The 25,502-nt window shown below is 32.7% G+C and overlaps 1 protein-coding gene across 1 annotated transcript; it reads right to left on the bottom strand.

Moving 5' to 3' along the window:
• Positions 1-4,409: 4,409 nt before the first annotated feature.
• LOC145334290 (uncharacterized) lies at positions 4,410-16,621 on the bottom strand. The gene is made up of 13 exons (XM_080179685.1): positions 16,538-16,621; positions 15,766-15,846; positions 15,139-15,274; positions 14,148-14,331; positions 13,757-13,801; positions 13,644-13,675; positions 12,478-12,642; positions 12,069-12,179; positions 11,569-11,633; positions 6,056-6,115; positions 4,731-4,774; positions 4,605-4,630; positions 4,410-4,461 (listed from the first exon to the last, which is right to left on the bottom strand). Exons 5-13 carry the CDS (start codon positions 13,787-13,789, stop codon positions 4,458-4,460), a joined length of 540 nt encoding a protein of 179 aa, XP_080035811.1. The 5' UTR covers positions 13,790-13,801; positions 14,148-14,331; positions 15,139-15,274; positions 15,766-15,846; positions 16,538-16,621; the 3' UTR covers positions 4,410-4,457.
• Between the last annotated feature and the right edge of the window lie 8,881 nt (positions 16,622-25,502).

Below are 25,502 nucleotides of genomic sequence, written 5' to 3'. Positions count from 1 at the left end.
GTTTATTTATTAAGAAATAAAAGTTAAATAGACTGCAATATAAATCTTATAAACTAATAATGTGTGTAATGATTAAAGTCAGTAGCAAAGTTATGAGAAATTAATAATGATAATTTTATATCCTTTCAATAAGTTTCATCAGAATGGATAATAATTCAAAATATTTCTATAAAAATCAGATGTATGCTTCAAACAGTAACTATAATTGTCTTGAAATTACATTTAATTTTAAAATATTCCCATTTTGAAAAGTGGTGGAATAACAATAAAAATTCAGCGCGGCAATTGCTCAATATAGGCCTCTAGGCCCACTGCCTATTTTAGTCCTTCAAATACCTCGATTACTCTCTTTTATTATTTTCTCTATGAGTGGGACAAACATATAAACTACGTAGAAAATAAAATAGCAAGCTCAGTCTATGCCCTATCCCAAACAAAAATGTTCTTTCCAACCACTACCTTAAAAACAAACTACAACAGCCTTGCTAAGCCCCACATAGAGTATGGCTTAATTGTTTGGGGTGCGGCAATGGATGAGCATTAAGATATATAAGTTTTCCGGAATTTTAAAGTTAGGGGGAGATTTGAAATCTGCATCAAATTTTGAGGATTTTTTATAGAATTCGTTTTTTCTATAATTCTTTATCTAAAAGCGGAAATGCAATTCAAGTTAATTAATTTTGGCATCTGTGATTGGTGGATTTAAAAAATCTGCGCTCTGATTGGATGGCGTACATCATTTAACCAATTAGAGCGCAGGTAGTTTAAAATCCACCTATCCTATTGGTCAAAATTAATTAACTTAAAATGCATTTCCGCTTTTAGATAAAGAATTATACAAAAAACGAATTTTATAAAAAATCCTTAAAATTTGATGCAGATTTCAAATCTCCCCCTAACATTAAAATTCCGGAAAACTTATATATCTTAACCCTTACAGATCGGGCCCCAATTCCCACCTTAATAGATCGGGGGGGGGGGGGGGGGGCTCCAAGAGCCCCCCCCCCTCTATCTCGGCTCCTGGTACAGATAAAGACGTAAAAATTTTTTGGTGGTTCATGTGTATTTTTAGAGAAAATTACTTTTTCTAGTTATAGCGGCCAGACCGCTCCTTAGCCGCTTTTTAGCGGCCAGCCGCTAAATTTTAAAACAGCTGTAGAGCGGCCAATTTTGCAGCTAGGATGACCAAGTTTTAGGACAAACTTTTATTTTTTATGACAAAAAAATTTATTTTCCTGATCATCGCCGAAAAACGGCAAATAACGGAAACCGCCATTTTCGGCGGTTACGGCGGTAAAACGGCGGTTGGCGGCGCAAATTAATATTTTTAACTTTTTATTATTGCTCAAGGATTTACCAAAAAAAATTATAGGTCTCTAGCAGTAATAGAAGCCACGATATTCATGATATATGTTTGTAGTAAAAGCCGGACAAAAATCGGTCATAAAGTCGGTCAGGGAGCGGTCAAACGGTCATAACGCCACTTTTCTCAGGAGGTCATTGATATCTAAGTATTCACCAAAAAAATTTTAGGTTTCTACCTTATACACAAAAGTATAATGTAGAAATTAAGATTTATTTAGAATTTTTTCTAATTTTTTTTGCTACCCAACCGACTTTGACCGGACACCACGACCGACACAGACCAGATATCCTAATAAAATCAACTCTTGCCTACGAATAATTACTAATCTTAAAAAGTCATGAAGTTACAGCTCTCCATCTTACCTACAAAAAAAATGAGATTGAAAAAACTAGAGGGGGGGGCTCTTGGAGCCCCCCCCCCCCCCTGATCTGTAAGGGTTAATGAGCATATCACAAAAATTCATAACCTACAGAAGAAAGCTGTAAGAAATGTTTTAAATGCTAAGTACAATGTGCATGCCGAGCCCCTGATGGGAAAACTAAATATTCTTAACATTTTTGACCTAAGGGATGCAAATATAGTTGAATTTGTCTCTAAATATTTAGAAAACAAACTTCCCAAATGTATGCTTAATTTTCTAACACCATTGCAAAATACTAGATCAAAATGTCTTAGAGTAGAGGAGCCAAATTATAAAATCTATGAAACTTTCCCTTTAGTAAAAATCCCGAAAATTTGGAATAGTTGGGCAGGTGAGCTGAGATCATTAAATTCGTCCAAAGCTGTTAAAAAATATGTAAAAAATAAGTGTATATCAAAGTACAAAACATTTCAATGCAGGGAGAGAAAGTGTTATCCCTGTGGAAAAACTTAAATATAATTTAAATATCGCAACCAGTTAGCTACTTTAATGCCATACCCTGTAAATAGCTAGTATTATTTTTTATCATTTGTGAAACTTGTAAATATATAAAAAAAATTAAATGAAAATTGGGCCGAAGGACAGTCAAGATTGACTTTAAAGGCCCTCTGTAGTACAGTTACCCTAATTATGTCAATGTAAATAAATATATATCTATAAAAATTTATGTAATTTAAAATGTATTAAATTATTTGTAAAATTAATCTGTAATTTACTGCTAATAAAATCATATCAGTTGTAGTTGAGGTGAAATACTTAAGTGTGTCTAAAGATTTGGTGTGTTTGTTGTAAGTGTAAAATATAGGAAATATTTATTACATACAAATTTAAAAAAAAAGCTTTAAAAAATCGTCATTTTTATCCTTGGTCAAATTGAAAGTATAATTTTTCATATCCTAATTTATAATTTTTGTTTTTAAGCAAAGATTTCTTTTTAAAGAAAATAAATTCAATTAGATTTGAATTTAATGGAAGCTTTTTTTTCAGTCTTGACTGAAAGATGAAAAATAAAACAAGTATAATTTCAATATTTAATACAGTAATCAGGTTTCTGGTGAGCGTTTTTGGAACTCCCAATAACAGCAAGCTTGTGTCAAAATTATGTTCAATATTTTGTAGAAGGTTTGTGAAGTAGTTGGTAGTAATATTAGTGGTGACAGGACAGTCCAGATAAAAGTGCTGGGCAGTTTCTTTGGGTGCGGGGGAGTTAATAACTGACAGTAAGACAGTCAAACATATAACTAAATCATAATCAACATTTAATGCATATATCAGGAACAGAGAGTGAATGGTTTTACAATGGAAACAATTTGACATATGACATTGAAATGTTTAAGGATAAGAATAGGTAAGTAGATTATAATTTATGTTTAAACACCAATATATATAAAACATTTGATGACAGAGATTATTTGCATTCTAGACATGGTGGTGTAAAATAGATTTAAAATTTTAAAGATTTTTTTTGTTGAAAAAATCTGGCAGCTTTGAGAAGGAGAAGCAGCTAGGATATTATTAGCCTACAGTCAATGTTGAACATAATAATTATCTTAAACAATACTTACTTTAATTCTTTTCAGGTGTGAACCCGAGCCTTTTATCAATTGTTACATATATGAAAGAGCCCAAAATCTTGTTGTGATTAGGATAGATTTTGCAGAAAACTACTTTGCTCAGAAGAATGTAGTTGACAGAGCACCAATGAACACTAAGATAGCTGGTTATGGTGGTACAATAGGCAAGTATAAATAAATTTTACTAAAGACATGATATAAATTTCAAATAAACAAATGAACATAAAATAACCAAGTATAGATCATTAACTATAAACCAATTATGAACAAAATAATGTAAAGGATTGTTCCTTGGATTTTCCTTTATGAGCATTGCAGAGTTTGTTGTATGGATAGTTTCAAAAGTCAGATCAACAACTTTGAAGATTTTCATGTAAAACAGGTAAAGGTGTATTTATTTATTTTTATTGAATATTTCTTTATAATTCAATAGCTTATTTTTATATTTTATATTGATTCTAAATAATTTTTTGAAACATGCACTAGAACAGAAACAAAACTTTTAACTCATCATTTTTTTACTTTATGTCTTTTTATTATATCTATATGTAAAAGTTATAACAGAATAAATAAAAGTTTTCTTTGTGTTATGTTATTTAATGTATGCCAGCATAAACCAAAAAAAGCTAGATTAAAAAGTCTTATAAAGTAAGTTTTTTATATGTTTGAACATAACATTACAAGTATTTGGCCATAACTCTGTCAAATATGCTTTCAAAACAGACCTTTTTTGAACCAATACACTGAAACAGTTTAATTGTAAGCCCAAGTAATCAGTTTTTAAATATCTTTCTATTGTATATCTATTCTTATTACTATACGGTAGACCGATAATATTGGTTTTAATTATTAAAATTTTCACTAACTAAATTTCTTGTAGAACGGTGAAATAAAAAGAAAACAATTATAAATAAGATTCAACTTTTATTAATGATATAGATTAATGAACATTTACAAAAATAGATATAACAATAATTTAAGTTGCAACAGACAAAAAAAAACACTAATTATTATATTTGACATGTTTTACCAATTATTAACAAGATGTAAGATGTAGAACAAACAAGGTTCTAACCCCTTCAGCAACACTTATCTTTTACCTAGAATTTATAGTTTATATTACTTGGTTTTTTTAAAATTTAACTGCAGATTAAAAAATCAAAATAAAAATAAAAAGAACTTTACTTAAATGCTATGAATGTTTAGTTGATGTATTTGTTAAAAATGATTAAATACAACTCACCACCACTTTTTCTGCTGGAAGATATCCTACAAAAAAATGTAAGTTTAACAGTTTTTATTATTTTAAAGCAGGAGGAAATTTAGTTTAATTGAAAAAAATTGTTTAAATCAAAAAACTTTCTAATACCTCTAAAAGTGCAGGTAGAAGAATATTTTGCCTAGATTGAAATCCTGAAACAAATATAAGTATGTCATGAAATTGACATAAAGTTTTATTAGGTCATATGGCTAATATTTAGGTATGATAATATGGAAAACCTTTAAAGTAAAGGGAACACCATCTTACTTTTTGGTTTATCTCTAAACCAATTCTTTGTAAAGACAACCAACTTTTTATTGCAATATCTTTGCTTATTCCTGTGTTGGGGCCAAGGCAATGGCCATATCTAAATATTTATGTTGTAAATCTGACAAAGCAGAAGTAGGAACTACTTTAGATTTGACGCTACGTAGGGCTAAGATTCAAACCCACCATCTATAACGCAAAGATACATGTAATGTCACAATTGTATTTTATTCTATTTATTCTTTTATAAAGATCTTGCAAACCACTGAACCTTTATGGTTCTCCTTTATGCTGCTCATAGGTCCTTCTTTAAAGTATGGGTAACAGCCTGACAGTGACTAAAAAAAGAGAAATCCTAATACTGTATATTTTACTAGTGGCTTCACCCCTAGCATCTAGGGGCTTCGCCCCATGAGGTAATGGAAAGTCAACCCTCCAGAATAATTTTATAATTATATTTTCAAAAAAGTTATTCTTTGCCGAATTACTCTTTGGTAAAATTAAACCCAGGTTGTGCGACGTATGCACAAAAATTTCAATTCGTAAAAATTAAACCCAGGTTGTTTATCGTATACACAAAAATTGAAAACTCTCCTCTGTAAATTTTATTCAATACCTATAATTGCGACAACTTTTTAAAGATGTCAAATTTTAAAAGTTACAAAAAGCCAAAAAAAATTTTTGGGGTGAATTTTTTTTTTTTTTGGGGGGGGGGGGTTAATGGGGGCTTCGCCCCATGGTGCAGTGGGGTTACCCAAACCCAATTACTGGTTTTTGTTTACAAAAATAAAATAAAAAATAAAATTTGGAAATGGGCATTTTTTTATTTTGGGGGGGTTGGGGTGTCCCACCCTCCTAGAAAATAGCCTAAAACCATCGGAGGACCAGGAGGTATATTCCCAGAAGAGTAGAGCCCAATTTATTCAGCAGTTAATGAGATTTTACAAAAAATGTAAAAAAAAAATTTTTGTGGGGGTTGTTTTTTTAGTTTTTGGGGGGGTTGGGGGTGTCCCACCACCCTTGAAAATAGCTTAAAACCATCACAGGACCAGTAGGTATAATCCCTGAAGAGTAAAGCTCAATCGGTTCAGCGGTTACTGAGATCTTAAGCTTCAGACGGACAGACAGACGGACAGACATCAAGCTACTTTGTATTATAGATATACCTGAAGACTGACGAGCAACAGAATTTCTTTGAGCCAATGCAATTGCCAAATATATAGATACTGAAATATATTGATGGTATTAATAATTTTTACCTAAAATTTGTTCATCCAAAATTTTACTTTGTGCAACTATTTAATCTATATCAAACTGATAACTTTAAAAATTACAAAAAATGAAATTTTTTTTTCTTTATGTAATGTTATAATTGGGGATGGCAATTTTTCTAACTGTTAGTAAGGGAGTAATATCACAATAAATAAAAATTTTACAGCTTCTGTTTACAGAAGCATTTGGCACTACCAACTAACTCACAAAAAAAACATAAACTTGATGAGATAAAATCAACCTTATTCGACGTTCACTCAAAGCCCAAAAATAATGGACTTAAAAGTGTATTAAACTGTATATAAGACATTTGCGAATATATTGATACCATTAATTTGCCTCTTAGATAGAAAAAAGTATGTTTTTTTAATATTTTTCTCTTGCTACAAATCAAATTTCAAATTTGAGTCACCAAAAATGCTAAACTAATTTTTGCTCTAGAAGAATCAATTTTTGGAGTTAGAGAGTGCTTAATACCTCATTTTAATTGCCTGGCATTGCTTTATAATATACAGGTAATGACTTGGTTTTTTATGGAACAGCTGACTAAAAAAACGAGGTTTTGTGATAAACCCACTTTTGTTGTTGCTCCATAAATGATATTTTTTCCCCCAATTTTTTTGGCTGTAAAGAAGCTTTATATATTCATATAACATCCACCTAAATTTGACTTTTGATATTTTATTTATAACATCACCAGAGGGAATTGAATTTTGGAAAAAAAAATCAATTTATATTTTACACTGCTATGCATTGTTCTTGTTCTTGTTTCTAAAAAAAATTTATATTATAAAAAAGAGAATTATTTAACGCTTCTATAGGTATGTTTATCATTTTTCTAGGCTAAATATAACTATAATTACACCATTTTAAAGTTAGACATCTTAACATATTAACACAATTATTGAATCGGTCTGTATTATTAGGCTGGCAACCCTTAAAACAGCTGCATTTCATTATCCTATTATATGTAGTAATTATTATATGTATAAACACACTTAATTTTTTAACTTTTTATTGATGGAATACATATGTTTCTCTATAAAAATAGATCATCAGTTCCAATTAAGATGTATAAAATAAGAGTTAAAAAAAAATATATATATATGTCAATGCATTTTGAATCCTTTTAAAAGACTAAATAAGAAAGAAGTGTTAGAAAATTGTGCCCCCTGCGGGGTTTTTTACTGCTTATATCCTCTTAGGGTTGGGGGGAATTAGCATCTTTATATAAAAAGGGGAAAGTGTTTGAAGAGAATCTTTAAAGAGAAAAAAATAGGTCATATTTTATCATTTGCAGTTTTACAAATTAATACATATTATATAAAGCTTTTTTGTCTGTAGCTTAAGATTTCGGTAAAGTATAAGGCTATTTTACTAATTTCCTTACTCCTTTAATTACAGAGCTCCTAGATGCTTGGAGCGCAGCTGCTAGTAAATAAACAAAGTAAAATGATTTCTGAATAATTGATTTACAATTTTAAAAAGCAAAACATTTTTACAATTAGGATGTGTATATCCACGCCATGGTTAGCTCTTTTTGTTAATTCAGGCGTGTTAAAATTAATCTTAAATGTTGGAAGATGATTTTTGTAGCAGTAAGGTACTTAGCAACTTTATAATCATTACTTTTTGTAAAGGGATGTCCCGGTGGGGGTGGGGGGGGGGGGGGTAGGGGGTTAAGGGTTATTAATTAATTTGGGGCAACCCCATAATTTTTAATCTTCCCCTTCCCCCCCCCCAAAAAAAAAAATATAAAAAGCTTTGACGTCCTTGCCTCTATTATATAAAGATTACCCCACAAAATGAACATGGGGATGCCCAAATTTAGATATTTCAATTCCCCCCCCCCCCAAATCAAAAAGCTTGGACGTCCTTGATTAAGTAAGCTCATTTAAAACATACTGAAATCAATTTGTGTACAACAATTATCCTATTTAGTTTTTTAGTAGTGAAGCTACTCTATAATTCAAAATATTTGTCCGTCCATTGTCTGTCCATTCATCTGTATGTCTGTTCATTGGTATGTCTGTCTGTCTGAGACAGAAAGGGGAAAACGATATTTTCTCGGCTTCTATAAAAGATAGAAGGCTGAAATTTTCATGGATTGAATATTCTCTCTCTCTATCAATACTCCATATTTTCATCAAGTTTCATTAGGATTTGCCAAAAACTGGGGTGGGCTATATCGATTCCTACATTTCAAGTTTTCATGATTTTCTCTACTCCTATTCAAGTTAGATGGTTGAAATTCCGGGATTGAATACTTTGATATTTTGCATAATTTTATCAAGTTTTATTGAGATTTACTTATTGGGGTTCTACCTCAAACATAGGAGTCCCAAATGTCGGAGTGGACAAATGCAGGAGTCCCAAACATCGGAGTGGACAAACGTAAGAATGGGACAAACGTCAGAGTAGACAAACATCAAGGTGGACAAACATTGGAGTGGAAAACATTGGAGTGGACATTGCTTAAATAAAACCTAGGAGTGTCTACTATTTTAATAATATTACAATTTTGAAATTTTTTATACCCTTGTCTACAAAATAATGACTATGGCTGCAGCGCTCAGCCCCCTAGCCTATATCCTAACCTAACCTAACTAAGAAAAGTAACGGAACGAAGGTAGGGGGGGCTGTGTTTGTATAAAAAAAATTCAAAATTGAAAAAAAAGTTTGGGACTCCTGGGTTTGTCCACTCCAATGTTTGTCCCAAAAATCCTGCGTTTGTCCACTCCAACGTTTGTCCCACTCCTGCGTTTGTTCCACTCTGACGTTTGGGACTCAAGCATTTGTCCCTCCAATGTTTTTCCACTCCTACATTTGGCATGGAACCGATTATTGGTTGGGGTGCTAGTTTGATTCCTAGATTTGTAAGTTTTAAGGATTTTCTTTACTCCTATTAAAAAAATTTAAAAGGCTGGTTTTATACCCCCCATAATATATTACAGGGGGTGATTACCCCCATCCCTAAAAAAAATTACCCTTTTACAAGCACCTCCCCCTGGATACTCCTGCACTCCCCCTTGTAGTGACTAGGCCAACCTTATGGTCTCTGGTTTCAGGAAGCCCATTCAATTATGAGAAGTTCACATTATAAGAGCACTCTTACAGCATCCTCTCTATTAGCATTACATGTGTAATGCATTATAGACAGACAGATAGATATTGTGAGGGATCCTACACTTTATAACACCTTGTTTTGCATGGTACAAATTGTTCCAATAGTTCTTGATATTGATATTTTATTTAAAAATTACAATAACTTGAATATAATGATGTTTAAAAAATGCTGAAATTATAGTTATATTTAGACTAGAAAAATGATTATCATACCTATAGAAGCATTAAATAATTCTGTTTTTAATTATAAAAATATTTTTTAGAAACAAGAACGAGAACAATGCATAGCAGTGTAAAATATAAATTGATATTTTTTTCAAAATTCCAAAACTATCCAGGGTCCTATAAGAAGCATCCATAAAACACAGAACTCAATAGGTACTGTAATGGTCGAAATCTTAAGCTGAAGACAAAAAAGATTACTACTTTATATAATAGGATAATGAAATGCAGCTGTTTTAAGAGTTGTCAGCTTAATAATACAGACCGATTCAATAAACGTGTTAATATGTTAAGATGTCTAACTTTAAAATGGTGTAATTATAGTTATATTTAGCCTAGAAAAATGATAAACATACCTATAGAAGCAGTAAATAATTCTCTTTTTTATAACATAAATTTTTTTTAGAAACAAGAACAAGAACAATGCATAGCAGTGTAAAATATAAATTGATATTTTTTTTCCAAAATTCAATTCCCTCTGGTGATGTTATAAATATAATATCAAAAGTCAAATTTAGGTGGATGTTATATGAATATATAAAGCTTCTTTACAGCCAAAAAAATTGGGGAAAAAAATATCATTTATGGAGCAACAACAAAAGTGGGTTTATCACAAAACCTCGATTTTTTTAGTCAGCTGTTCCATAAAAAACCAAGTCATTGCCTGTATATTATAAAGCAATGCCAGGCGATTAAAATGAGGTATTAAGCACTTTCTAACTCCAAAAATTGATTCTTCTAGAGCAAAAATTAGTTTAGCATTTTTGGTGACTCAAATTTGAAATTTGATTTGTAGCAAGAGAAAAATATTAAAAAAACATACTTTTTTCTATCTAAGAGGCAAATTAATGGTATCAATATATTCGCAAATGTCTTATATACAGTTTAATACACTTTTAAGTCCATTATTTTTGGGCTTTGAGTGAACGTCGAATAAGGTTGATTTTATCTCTGATGCAAATCTGAGTTTTCTGTACTTTAAGATTAAAACTAATGATTAGACCTGTTACTCAAAATACACTTTTTTGAATTAAATTCTACTGCTGACATAAAAAGTTACTTTAGGGCTCAATAGACAAATTTCATCTTTCTATCTCTATTGGCTACCTAGCGCCAGGCCTCTAAAAACTCAACAGATAAAGGTAGCACGGCGGTTTTAAAAATTTCTCAGCAATGTGAAGATTTTAAGCTCTTCTGCATATTTCAACTTAAACATATAAGGCCAAAGATGTGATATCCAAAAAATCTTTTGTCAAAGTCTACTCTACAACTAGCGCTGGTCAGTTGTCTAAAAAAATAGCTGAAAAATGTTAAAAACAGACATCGCCAGCGCTAGTCACGATTCAAAGATAGCACAGCATACTTTTGACACAACAATCTTTTTTAGAGGCCTGGTGATAGGTTGCCAGTAGAGATAGAGAGATAAAATTTTGTACATGTATTTCTAGGCCCCTAAAGTAACTTTTTAGGTCAGCAGAAGAATTAAATTAGAAAAAGTATATTTGAGTAACAGGTCTACTAATGATATATTAAAGATATTTGATAAGTATAAACTTAACAAGGATGACAATATCCATAAAAGCGAAGCTCTGAAATAGAAGGACAATCTAACATTGACACTGCACTGTAGAGTGTCAGAACTGAATAAACTGAATACTAATGCATATGTCTATACAAAACTGATTAAATACATGTTACTGTTTAAGGACATACTGACGTTGTAAGGACTTGATAATTGAGAAGCTTCGCTTGTAACACTATACCTTGTTGTAATAGGAATCAGTATTTTAAAAAAATCAGATGAATATGATAATTTTAACATTTAAAATTTTTTGTCAAATAAGTAAAAAATCAGCTTGTTTTAAATGGACGTACGGACTACCTTGTAACGATTATAGAGTTTCTGCGCTTTCTAAGTCGTACCTAAATGTTATGGGAATCAGCATGCAAAATTTGAAATCGATAGGACAATTATAACCTGTTTAAATTAACGAAAAGAGTTAACTGTAACGGACGAACGGACCGACCCTAATTATAGAAAAGCTTTGCTTTTAATTACCTGTCAATGTTAAAGCCACTGCCACATTGGCGAAAGCCAACTTTAAAGCACTTTGTGGAACCACTCTAGATTGAAGTTATTAGGATTAGTCTAAATGATTTGTTTACTTTAAATAAAATTTCACTGCAATCTATTTAATTTTATATTCTCTTCTTGGAGTATCAACAACATTTTTTTAAATAAGTTGATGAAAAAGTTGTTTCCTCGAGTGATTTCTAAAGTGATTTATCATAAATTCCTGCAATTTATGTGATTCGAACCGTGTTGGTTCTTAAACATAAACAAATATGTATTTTATGGAACCAGTAAAATTTTATGTGAGGTTGCCTGATCTTTATCAGAGCTTACCCTAGGTTCTTTACTAACTTGATCTATCCCAGGATACCTTGTCCCTCATCTTAGTTTTGCTTGAACTTAGCATTTATACTGCACAATTTTCAAAAAAAAATTCATTTATTGCATAGATATGAATAATAACTATAAAGAAATAATTGGATTACCTATACTTGATTGTCCTACTCCCTGTGGGTACTGTAGGACTAGCAAGGTCACTCAAAGGTCTCAAAGGACCAGGGAAAAGATCACCTAAAAATGGTGGTGTTCTAACAGACCTGAAATGAATTTTAAAAATCGGCACAAAAGACAAATTACCTTTTACATTTAACTAGGATGACAATACTAACTAGTAAAGCTGAAAAAAAATCATAAATAGAATAGAATAGATTTACACATCTATCAAAGATAAGAGTATAGAAAATCAGGTTCCGACGGAAAGAAAGACAAATAGACATTTGGAAATATAGTGTAGCTTTGCTACTATAAATATGAATGATATATGTTAAGACATGCTTTAAGTTTTCAAGAGTACAGGTGAGACATTTAGAAAAGTCCATAAATATTCAAACTCACCTTAATCTATTGAGCTGGCTCTCTGATATAGTTAAACGATGATCAGAGATTATCCACTGCACATTAGAATCACAAGTTCCATCTGCATTGGGTGCATTTGATGAAAAATATTGATAATAATTGCCAAACAGAAATTCAGGAGCTATTGCTGAGGTGAAATCAAACCTAAATGATATTAACTAGAAATCAAAGAAACTCTTAAAGAAGAATAAATCACTTTTAGTGTTCATTTATAGTGGTGCGCAGCCTTTTTCCAGTAATATTAGCACTGCCTATGTATTTAGTTTTTTCTCGGCTCCTATTCCAGTTAGGGAGTTGAATCCATTTTTATAGAAGCAGAAATATAATCTATGATTACGGTTTTGACCCTCTAAAACGTAATCTACCATTATAATTTCCCCTCTCTTGGTGACGATATCATCAACGCCGATATGATTTTTGTAATCTACCATTCCAATTTTGCCTCTCTTGGTGATGATATTATCAATGCCGATACGATTTTTGAAATGTACCATTCCACTTTCAAGAGAGGCGAAACTGGAATAGTGGTTTACACTTTTAACATCGACATAATTGAAATCATACATACTACTTTTAAATTATGTTAATCATAAGAATGTTTAAAATACTATTTATAATTTTTGTATGTAAAATAAAAATAATAACTAGAATATACCATTGTCGATTTAAATAAGGAAATCAATGTTTACGAATATGTAAACATGAATGTACCATTCCAGTTTCGCCTCTATTGAAAGTGGGATGGTACATTTCAAAAATCGTATAGGCTTTGATGATATCATCACTAAGAGAGGGAAAAGTAGAATGGTAGATTACGTTTTTTAGAGGGTCAAAACCGTAATCATAGATTATATTTCTGCTTCTACAAAAATGGATTCAACTCCCTAACTGTATTCAAGATTGACAGCTACAATACAGTTTTCATTCTACATATTTCCTTCAACTTTCATTGATATTTGTATATTTATTGCGGTGCTAGATTGATTCCTAGATTTTAAGGTTTCGTGATTTAAAATATTTATGATTTATTTTAAGTTTGATGATTATTTTATGGAACTGATAGTTAACTTTTTTTCCGATAGCCATTCATGATTTTGAGCTTCGCTACTTATGGATATTGCAATCCTTGTTTTGAACTAACTTACATTTTAACAGGATTCAATGAAAGACCATTTAACTGAAACATAATTAAATTTTAATTACCTATTGATAACAATGACAAATAATTTATTGTTATACTAATTATGTACATACTTACATCTTCCACGATATCAATTAAGCTTTCTTTCATTGGATTTCCAACCTAAATTATTAATAATAATAATCAAATTAAAATAAATTTAATTTTAACTAAGTGCTTCGCCTAAATAGGTGATGAGGGAAAAATCGGATCATGGTAAGAAAACAAAGTAGCGGGTTTCATCGTATTTTTAAAGTAGCTTTTGATAGGTTATTTTAGGGAATATAAATGATTGCCCCACAGGGTTAGGAAATAAGGAAAATAGCCTAAAACCGCTGCTGACCAGTATGTATATATAGAAGGAAAGATGGACCGTTGGACAGGTATCGTTCTACTTTGTATTATAGACATAATGTTCTTTAGTATGTTTATTTATTTTAAAAAAACTTTAAATAATTTACACACTTACTTCAAACAGAAAAGATAAAACAGCAACACCATACTCCTTGCTAAATGCTGTCGACTCATTAATATATTTCTTATTCAGAAGCCATACTTGGAGCTCAGCTGGAAACTTCTTACCATCTATTGAGTGGTCAGAACCATTTGAGCTAACACTGCCCCAATTCCATCGTAGTCCAATAAATTCATATCTAAATTTTTAATAAGCCTCAAAATTTATTTAAAGGACTGCAAGAAATATGCTACTTAATAGCTGAAAGACTGCCACAAGTAATTTCAATATGAAATTACGTCGCCCAGAAACAAAATTAAAAGCTTGTTATCGGCAGAAAGTTAGGTTGCTATTAGCTAATAACATTTTTACAATGAAAACACACTGTAGTGTAAGAATTACAGCTGTCATTTTGAAATGCCTTTATCTTTTTTGTTAGAAAAGTTTAAGGCCTCAAACTTTGGCTATTTATCTACTTGTGGCAGCCTTTTAGCTGATAAAGTGGTGTATTTATTGCAGGCTTCCTTCAATTACAGGATTAATCAATACTTACAACTTTGAACTGTAAGAATAAAAAAGTAAATTAATTATCCGTCCACAGTAGCTCAGAAATTTTGCCTAAACATACATAGAAATTGGGAGATAATAAGATAGAGGGGGGGGGGGATGAAAACACCTCTCCTGTTTTTTTCTGTCATTTTTTTGTGTGTAAAATCATTCCCATTTAAACGACCCCTTAAATAGTGGATGTAAATATTCATTTTCTTCCATAAAAACCGCCCCCTGCACCCGAAATCTATTATGCTCTGCTGAGATCCCATTCTTTTAGGGTAAATCAAAACATTTAATTTCTTAATTACTACTATAGTGGCCTCAAGACACCCACAAGAAAAATTTAACAATACCCCACCCCTCCATCTACCAGTTATATATTCCATATTGTAGACATTGTAGAGATTAAAATAATAAAATATATAATAGTAGATAAATTAAACAACGAACGTACGTATCTGTGCCAAAACTACCGCCAGTCACTGTGGGTGAAATTCCAGTAGTTCCATTTGAATCAGGATAGGAAGAGTGAAAAAATAACCAGAATCCTAAACCGCTAGTAGCTCTTCCACTAAGTTTCCTATCTAGATCTAAATGTATCAAAAGAATAATAAGTTTTTTATTCTTGTAAATTTAATTCTATGCATGAAAATATTCATTTTTGTCATTTTCAATTGTTATTGTGCTTTAAATTCTCAAAATTAAATATTTTTGGTATTTCAAATTTTTATTTAGAATTAAAATAAAATAAAAAGAGTTAAACAAGAAGACTACTTGATGACAAGAATAGTTATTTCTCGCAGCGTATTATAAACAGCTTTCCGCGGATAAAAAAATGTACAATTATAAGATTAAAACCAGTTTTTTAGCCCCTGAGATGCCGAAGGCACGGTTAAAAAAAACTGGTCTTAATCTTATGATTGTACATTTTTATATTCGTAGAAAACTGTATGTAATACGATGCTAGACATAGTTTTTTTTCGTATTGATGAGAACCGGTTCTAATCCACCGGTTTCGAATGAATACGAGAAAATCTGTTATATTTTGAATAAAATCTAAAATATATAAGAAGATACTTACTGGTAAAAGAAAAATGATCCACATTAGATCTGACACTTGTACGTGAGTTCAAATCAATTGGAAAAGAACCACCATTACACTCTATAATTAATTATATAGTTTTTAAAAATCTCAAGGTAAATATAAATTAAAGTTTTGAAATATATAAAATGTATATTTTCTATTTCAAATGTCAATATTAGAAAATAATTTTTTTTTTACGTTAATTATATATCAAATTATTATGAGAATTTGTAGTTTCGGTAGGAGAAAAGTATATTTAGAGTATATATTTCAATAACCCTTTTGATTTTTAATTTTATTGTGAAATGCAGCATATTTTATAACTTGTTTGTGTTTACTTTTGCTTTCATTATTCTGGAACAAGGATGACAAAATCCATAAAAGCAAAGCTTAAACTGTAAGACAAACAATAACACTTGTAGATTGTCAGAACTGAGTAAGCAGAATATAAATGTAAAAAATCTTAACGAAATTGTAACTAAATTTGTTGCAAAACTGCGGATACTGTTTTAGGACATACTTACATTTTTAGGACTTGATTATAGAAATGCTTCACAAATTGTACCTTGTTGTGAAAGTAATCGTTTTTCTTAAATTAAATGAATTGGAGAATTATATCACATGAATTTGTTTTGTCCAAACAGATTAAAAAACAACACGATTTAAAGGAACATGCAGACGTTCTGGTAACAATTATAGAGTTGCTACACTCCGTTACAGACTGACTGACTTGTTCTAATTATAGAAAAGCTTCGCTTATAAAAATTACCTTTAGAATTAGATTTAGTGTTAGTAAACAGTTGATATAGAGGGTTCTCTTCCTCTTGAAATCCCAATGTGGCCAAAGGTAAAAAAACTAAAAATTATAGATATTTTAAAACAAAATTTTATTTTTTTTTAGCTTAATGTAAAAGTTTTTTCTATTTGTTTTCTACTTACTCCTACCTAGTTTTAAGAAGTTTCTCATCCTGAGGGCAAAGATATACTGAACGTTTCAGATTGTATGTAAAATTATTATAGACACAGCAGAGACTGTATTTCACAGGAATTTATGTGGGTTTTTAGGTTGCCTTCAGACACTCATACATGATCGATTCCAAGGACCCACAAGATTCTTGCCTAATGGGAAACGCCTACTTTCTATATATATTAAGACAATTATTTCGCAGACAAAGTGTTAAATTGAAGTGTTCAATCAGAGAAGTCCAAGGGAGGTTTGATTACCCGTTCCCCAAAAACGAATTTTAGTGATTAGGCACCCCTCCAAAATTCAAAGAAAAAAAATTTACCCCCCCCCCCCCCCGCCCCAATAAAAAAACTTGGACGTCCTTGTGTTAAATTTAGTATTTTGAGGAATATTTGGTACAACATCAATGGCTAGACCGGATAAGGGTTAACCCAACTTATGTCTAAGTTAAAAATGTTAAACTCAAATTTTATAAATATTATTCAAAATAAAAGATAACCTCATTTTTTTTACAGCTCTAAGCCATTAGGGGAAACAACACTGGTTTTAAAATTTTTAATTTCAATATTGGCGGGAAATGCGATAAATAACTATTATTGTAATTAATGCTGGAATATGTAAACTAAAGTTTACAAATCATTCAGAAATCCTTATAATAAAGGAAAAGGATGTTTGTCTGTGTGTCTGTTTGCACCGAAGGATTTCGCTAACCGCTGTACCGATCGGGTTCTCCTTAACAGGGTAGCTTCACATAGGTCCCGGGAAGGTTTATAACTATTTTGTATATATTATATGTATATATTTTAGAATACAGGCAGACAAATAGACACCCTGTTACTTTATTATAAGGACTAGCGGCTTTGCCCCTAGCCTCTAGGGGCTTCGCCCTATGAAGTAATGGGAAGTCAACCCTCCTAAATAGAAATATTCAAAAAAAATATTCTTTGTTTAATTCCTCTGTGGTAAAATTAAACCCAGCTTGTGCGTTTTATGCACAAAAATTTTAATTTGTACAAATTAAACCCAGGTTGTTTGCCGTATACACAAAAATTTCAATTCGTAAAAATTAAACCTAGGTTGTTCGCATACACAAAAATTAAAATCTAAAAAAAAATATTTTAATTTTTTTTTTTGGGGGGGGGATTCATGGGAGCTTAACCCCATGTTGCAGTGGGGTTCCCCCACCCCAATTACTGGTTTTTGTTTACAAAAATTTTTAAAAATTAGAAATTTTGGAAGTGGGGATTTTTTTATTTTTGGGGGGGTTGGGGTGTCCCACCCCCCAAGAAAATAGCTTAAAACCACCCGAGGACCAGTGGGTATATTCCCAGAAGGGTAGAGCCTAATTTGATCAGCAGTTACTCAGATTTTACAAAAAATGTAAAAAAAAATTTTGGGAGGGTGGTTTTTTTTTATTTTTGGGGGGGTTGGGGGTGTTCCACCCCCCAAGAAAATAGCCTAAAACCACCACAGGACCAGTAGGTATATTCCCTGAAGAGTAGAATCCGATCGGTTCAGTGGTTACCGAGATCTTAAGGGACGGATGGACAGACGGTCAGACGGACAGACGGTCAGACGGACAGACGGACAGACATCAAGCTACTTTGTATTATAGATTGATAAGAGGCATTACAAAATAGATATTCCAGTATGGCCTCCAAACCGACCAACATCCGCTGGAATAGAACCGGATTATGAGCCACACCTGAAAATCATGTAATGATGTCTATGACATTAGAGTTAAACACTAGAGGGAGAAAAGGCTGAATAAATGTATTCCCCTATCGCAATGACCTTGTGCCGACTATCAATTGGGTCTTTGAAAATCAACCAATAGTAACGGAAATTTTAACACTGCCAAGTGGCAGAAAAAATATAACTAGCAGACGAAAAAGGTCATTGATCAAGGGGGTATTTATCTGTATATTCATCTATACTATAGATCTGTTTCTATAATACAATGTGAGAGTGGGGTTGGGTAACAATTGGGTGCTTGCTTACATGTGAAGACCGGAGCACCGAAAACCCCCCCCCCCCCTGCTTAGTTTTGACAAAAATCAAAAATAAGGGGGGGGTAGTTTTTTAACCCCCCGCTTAGTTTTGACAAAAATCAAAAATAAGGGGGGGGGTAGTTTTTAACCCCTCCCCTTAATTTTGAAGAAAATCAAAAATAAGGGGGGGGGGTAGTTTTTTCACTGTACAACACGCCAGAAAGTTGAGTGAGGTAAATCAAGTAAATCCAGTATACCAGAGGGGAAACCTTATTACAGGGATATTCATGTTTTGGGGCATAATTTCCTTATTTATTGACTTTGGCCAGTAAATAAGGAAATTATGCCCCAAAACATGAATATCCCTGTAATAAGGTTTCCCCTCTGGTATACTGGATTTTCTTGATTTACCTCACTCAACTTTCTGGCGTGTTGTACAGTAAAAAAACTACCCCCCCCCCCTTATTTTTGATTTTCTTCAAAATTAAGGGGGGGGTTAAGTCTTTGCCTTGCTGAGCACTTTTCCTCCTTGCCGTTTTCCAGACATTAAAAAACTACCCCCCCCTTATTTTTGATTTTTGTCAAAACTAAGCGGGGGGGGGGGGGGGGTTTCGGTGCTCCAGTCTACCACATGTAAGCAAGTACCAACAATTGTTAAATGTTTGTAAGAAACTAGTGTCCTTTTATGTATTATGTTAGCTATGACCTGGCTTTTTTCGGATAGATTCCATCTTATATTCTATAATACTTTCACTTTAGACTAGACATATATCAGACAAAACAACATCTATAATACAAAGTACCTTGATGTCTGTCCGTCCGTCCGTCCCTTAAGATCTCGGTAACCACTGAACCGATCGGATTCTACTCTTCAGAAAATATACCTACTGGTCCTGTGGTGGTTTTAGGCTATATTCTTGTATTTAAAATAGCAATCCTTCTATAATACAAAGTAGCTTGATGTCTGTCCGTCCGTCCGTTCGTCTGTCTGTCCGTCCGTCTGAAGCTTAAGATCTCGGTAACCACTGAACCGATCGGATTCTACTCTTCAGGGTATATACCTATTGGTCCTGTGGTGGTTTTAAGCTATTTTCTTGGGGGGTGGTACACCCCCAACCTGCCAAAAACAAAAAAATCCCCTCCCCATTTTTTTTTCTCTATTTTCCTTTTTTTTTCTTTTTTTTTGCTGAAGATTTCCTTGGTCCTTTATGTTTTGTAGAAGATTTCGATTTCCTTAGTCTTTTATGTTTTTTAGAAGATTTCCTTGGTCCTTTAACGAATTTCGCCTTATTTTTTTTATCACCTCTTGGGGCAAAGCCCCTAGAGGCTAGGGGCGAAGCCGCTAGTATATAATAAAGACACAGAATGTTTGTCAGTCTGTAACGAAGGATCTCACTAACCACTGAACCGATCGGGTTCTCCTTTGCAGGGTAGCTTCTCATAGGTCCCGGGAAGGTTTATAACTATTTTTGGGGAGGGTACCACCACCCCCAAAGAGAAATCGGCTCTAGAAGAATTACCCAACTCCCAAAAAATATTTTTTTCAATTAAAAAAAATTAAAAATGGTGGAGAGGGGCGACCCCCACCCCAATAAAAAATTTTATTTTCATTTTTTCGTATAAAATCTAAATTTTTACAAATTGGTTATTAGCGTAGCCCATAGTCCTTATAATAAAGTAACAGGATGTTTGGAGAGAAAATCACATATCCCCATTTGGTGTCTAACAGACAGGCGGACATTTCGAATTATAGAGTAGCTTAGCTACTAAAAACATTACACCCTGTTATTTTCAATTTAATTTAAAATAACGGGGAGGTTTGAATACCTAGTGCTTGAAATATATTTTATGTGAAAGGACCTCATGATGAGATAAGAAAACTACCCAACCACCATAAATCAAATTTGTACAGACAACCTTAATTTGGCTACATAAACACACACACACACACACAGACAACCTTACATGACCTAGTGAGCTTATATTATGCCCACTTCTGTATTTCACAATTCATCCCCTTTGTGTTTGAAACATGTACATTATACAATACACTAGCGGCTACGCCCCCTAGAAGCCTTTAGAGGCACTTAAGGTAGGAGGGGAAAAGTCGACCTCATCCCATTTTAAATTTGAGTTTCAAAAGAGTAAAAAAAAATTTTTTTGGGGTGGGGAGGGGTTGAATACACCCTTCCCAAAAAAAGTTTAAAACCTTCCAAGGACATATAAGATGCTTTACTGTAAAGGAGAACAAAATCGGGTGAGCGGTTAGCGAGATCCTTTGAGACAGACAAAAAACGCTTACTACTTTATATAATACTAGCGGCTACGCCCCTAGAGGCCTCTAGGGGAACTTGAGGAGGGGGGAGTCGAATTTGATAACCCAATTTCTTATTTTAGATTTTAAAAGAAAAATTTTAAAAAATATTTTGGGGGGTTGAAATTTTTTTTTTTTTTTTTTGATTAAGGTGCCCCCCCCCCCCCCCCACCATCATTTTTAATTTTAGTTAAAAAATGAAAAAAAAAATTTTTTTTTTGGGGGGGGTATTTTTCATTTTTGGGGGGGGGTTGGGGGTGTCCCACCCCCCAAGAAAATAGTTATAAACCTTCCCGGGACTTATGAGAAGCTACCCTGTTAAGGAGAACCCGATCGGTTCAGCGGTTAGCGAGATCCTTCGGTACAGACACACAGACAGACAAACATCCAGTTACTTTAGTATAAGGATTATTATATTGGAGGAATACATATGTTTCTCTATAAAAATAGATCATCAGTTCCAATTAAGATGTATAAAATAAGAGTTAAAAAGATATATGTCCATGCATTTTGAATCCTTTTAAAAGACTAAATGAGAAAGAAGTGTTAGAAAATTGTGCCCCCTGCGGGGTTTTTTACTGCTTGTATCCTCTTGGGATTGGGGGAAAATTAGCATCTTTATATAAAAGGGGGAGGTGTTTAAAGGGAATCTTTAAAGAGACAAAAATAGGTCATATTTATCATTTGCAGTTTTACAAATTAATACATAATATATAAAAATTATATAATAGGATATTGTGCTTTTTATTTACATTTCACTTCTGTATGCGTCTTGTTGAAAATATAAATTTATATTGAGATGAAATATAACTAACTAGCGGCTTCACCCCTAAGTTAATAGTTAAAAATTTTCCCGGGACCTATGAAAAGCTACCCTGTTAACGAGATCCTTCGCTACAAACAAACAGACAGACAGACATACAAACAGACAGACAAACAAACATCGTTCTACTTTGTATTATAGATAATGGTTTTAATTTACAATTTAGCTTTGTTTTTATGTATATTACTACTCGTATTGTAGATAAATATAACATACTAAAATGTTTTTTTTTGTCTTCCTTAAATTTTACTATAATTCTATAATAGCATAAATAAATTTTTAACATCTTTGTTATCTTATATTCAGTCGAAAAATAAATGTATCTTACCATCTAAAATACAAATAGCTTCATATCTGGTCAATCTATAATACAAAGTAGAACGATGTCTCTCTGTCTGTCTGTTTGTTTGTCTGTTTGTTTGTAGCAAAGGATCTCGCTAACCGCTTAACCGATCGGGTTCTCCTTTACAGGGTAGCTTCTCACAGGTCCCGGGGAGGTTTATAACTATTTTCTTAGGGGGGTGGGACACACTTAACCCCCCCCAAAAATGAAAAAAATCCCCCCAAATTTTTTTAAAAAATTTTCTTTAAAATCTAAAACACGAAAAATTAGTTTGATCAAACCTCTTGGGGCAAAGTCCCTAGAGGCTGGGGACGAAGCCGCAAGTATTAAGACAAAGGAACAAACTAAGCATAAAAAATTGCATTATTTCTTTAAAAATTGCAATTTTGAATATGTTGTACCGTCTAATGTATGTCTAAAGTGAAAGTATGGTAGAATAAAAGGTCCCATCATAGATAATAAATCATAGACCTAACATAGTACATATTCATAGGACACCATATACTTTTAACAATTGGGACCCAACTCTCAAATTGTTTTGTAGACTAGGGTTGGGCCGGATACTTTTTTAGCCGTATACCGGATAACCGGCTTATTTATGATGCCGGATATCCAGTTACGGCCGGATATCCGGCATCATAAATCAGCCGGATATCCGGTAACCAGATAGTTTTGATATCCGGTAAATGTTAAAATGGTTCCTACTACTGCTGTGTAAACATAAAATTGCATATGATAAATATTTACTATAAAAGACAAGTTAAAATTTTAAAAAAATTCCTCTTTTATCTAACACTTTTGGCATCACTGTGCAGAAGGTGTATTTGATATTCCCTACCAGGACTCAAAGAATCAGATGAATAGGATAATTCTAAAATACAAAAATTTGTTGCCAAAAAAGAAAAAAATCAGCATGTTTCTGACTTTCTGTTTGCAAGCAAAATTTCAAATTTGCGACGAAAAACGAGGTTGGGTGATTTTTTGTTTTTAATATTTCTTTCATGATTTTTTACAAAACATTGAGTGTTATGTCCAAAAATAGCACACCAATAACAGTTAAAAACATATATAATATTTTTGATATTATATATATAAAAAATTAAAACAAGGTTAATCTACATTGGGTGTAAATCATAGAACAAAATGACGGACGAACAGACCCAGCCTAGTAATGTAACAAAAAAATTGGGTATGTTTTTTTCTAGGACCAATTTCAAGTGGTAGGGTGTAAGTAACCTCCCCCCAAATAATTATGAACCTTCCCTTGGCCAATGAGTATTGTAATGGAGAACCATATCGGTTCATTAGTTACGGAGACAGGCAGACGGACATACTGTTACTTTTTTATAATGACGTGCGGCTACGTCCCTAGAAGCCTGTGGTTTTTTTTTTGGTGTCGGGGGGAGAGGGTTACGATTTTTCTTATGATAAAATATTCATGAACATATATGGAACTTCACTGAGAAGGAGAACCATATCGTTTAATAGATCCATCATTGCACACAAATAGGCAGTTATACATCCTGATAGTTTTATACAAGTATATTATATTATAAAAACTGTCCCGAATTTGTATTAATTTTGAGGAACACGACTCCAGTGACGTCATATTTTTCTTTCCCGAAAAAGGGAAGGGGGGAAGGAAATCTCTACAAAAGAGATGGGGAAAACCCCCTTTTCTCCCATCTCTTTTTTCTTCCCCCCTTCCCTTTTTTTTCTTTCCCCCTTCCCTTTTTCGGGAAAGAAAAATATGACGTAACTGGAGTCGTGTTCCTCAAAATTAATACAAATTCGGGACAGTTTTTATTGTGTCTTATATTATAACCTCAATTAGACAGGGGTAATTTTGTTAAACAGCATTTGGGTTGTATATCAATTTATTGTTTATTGTCTTATAAATTCATAAAAAAGCGAGCAAATTTTTTTCGCGGTAATTTAAAATGTCATATATTTTTAGATCCTCTAATATGAAGTACATAATTTTAAATACTTTAACACTACAGTTAAAGTATTTGCATACATATTATGCAGGTATGCTGTTTGTCTGTCTATTAGTGTTTGTGGGTGTGGGTGTGTGTTTGGGTGTGTATGTGACTGTCTGTTTGTCATTGTGTGTATGTGTGCTTGTGTGTGTCTTAGTGTCTGTTAGTAAGTCTGTGTGTTTGTTTCTGTTTGTCAGTTTTAGTGTATACGCGTATGTGTGTCTGTCAGCGTGTTTGTGTATGTTTGTGACTGTCTGTTTGTCTGTAAATGTGTATTTGTATGTGTATATAGTTGTGTGTGTGTGTATGTGTGTAAATCTCTGTCTGTCTGTGTATATGTGTTTGTAAATCTCTGTCTGTGTATATGTGTGTGAATCTTTGTCTGTGTATATAGTTGTGTGTGTGTGTGTGTAAATCTCTGTCTGTCTGTGTATATGTGTGTGTAAATCTCTGTCTGTGTATATGTGTGTGAATCTTTGTCTGTGTATATAGTTGTGTGTGTGTGTGTGTAAATCTCTGTCTGTCTGTGTATATGTGTGTGTAAATCTCTGTCTGTGTATATGTGTGTGAATCTTTGTCTGTGTATATAGTTGTGTGTGTGTGTGTGTAAATCTCTGTCTGTCTGTGTATATGTGTGTGTAAATCTCTGTCTGTGTATATGTGTGTAAATCTCTGTCTGTGTATATGTGTGTGAATCTTTGTCTGTGTATATAGTTGTGTGTGTGTGTGTGTAAATCTCTGTCTGTCTGTGTATATGTGTGTGTAAATCTCTGTCTGTGTATATGTGTGTGTAAATCTCTGTCTGTGTATATGTGTGTGTAAATCTCTGTCTGTGTATATGTGTGTAAATCTCTGTCTGTGTATATGTGTGTGTAAATCTCTGTCTGTGTATACATGTTTGTGTGTGTGTGTGTGTGTGTTTGTATATTGTAAAAGTAGAAATACTTAACCCTATAATAACAAGAACAATTATTTGTATAAGAAGTACAGCTGTATCAGTAGCTTAGCTACTCTATAACTCTATAAGTGTCCGCATCTGTCCGTCCATCCATCCGTCTGTAACGTCAATTTTCTCTCCCTTTTCCTCGCTTATTTTCTTCTCCTCTATGGATTTAGAATATATATGATTATATGAAAAGGAAAAATTTCTACAATTTAGGTTGCTAATTTGGACCTCACTAACTGGTAAGTTTGTTCATCCAGTTGGAAGGGAGGGTATGGAGTAAAGGGGCTCGAAGGGGAGATCGATAATTTAGCCAACTACAAGTTTTACTTTATTAGAGCTCACGATAATCTGGTGCAAGATCCAAGTCA

Source organism: Acartia tonsa, chromosome 12, assembly GCF_053477335.1.
Source record: "Acartia tonsa isolate MP-2025a chromosome 12, ASM5347733v1, whole genome shotgun sequence".
Taxonomy (NCBI): domain Eukaryota; kingdom Metazoa; phylum Arthropoda; class Copepoda; order Calanoida; family Acartiidae; genus Acartia; species Acartia tonsa.
Note: the sequence above shows the minus strand (reverse complement) of the source record. Positions and strands in the feature narration are given on the sequence as shown.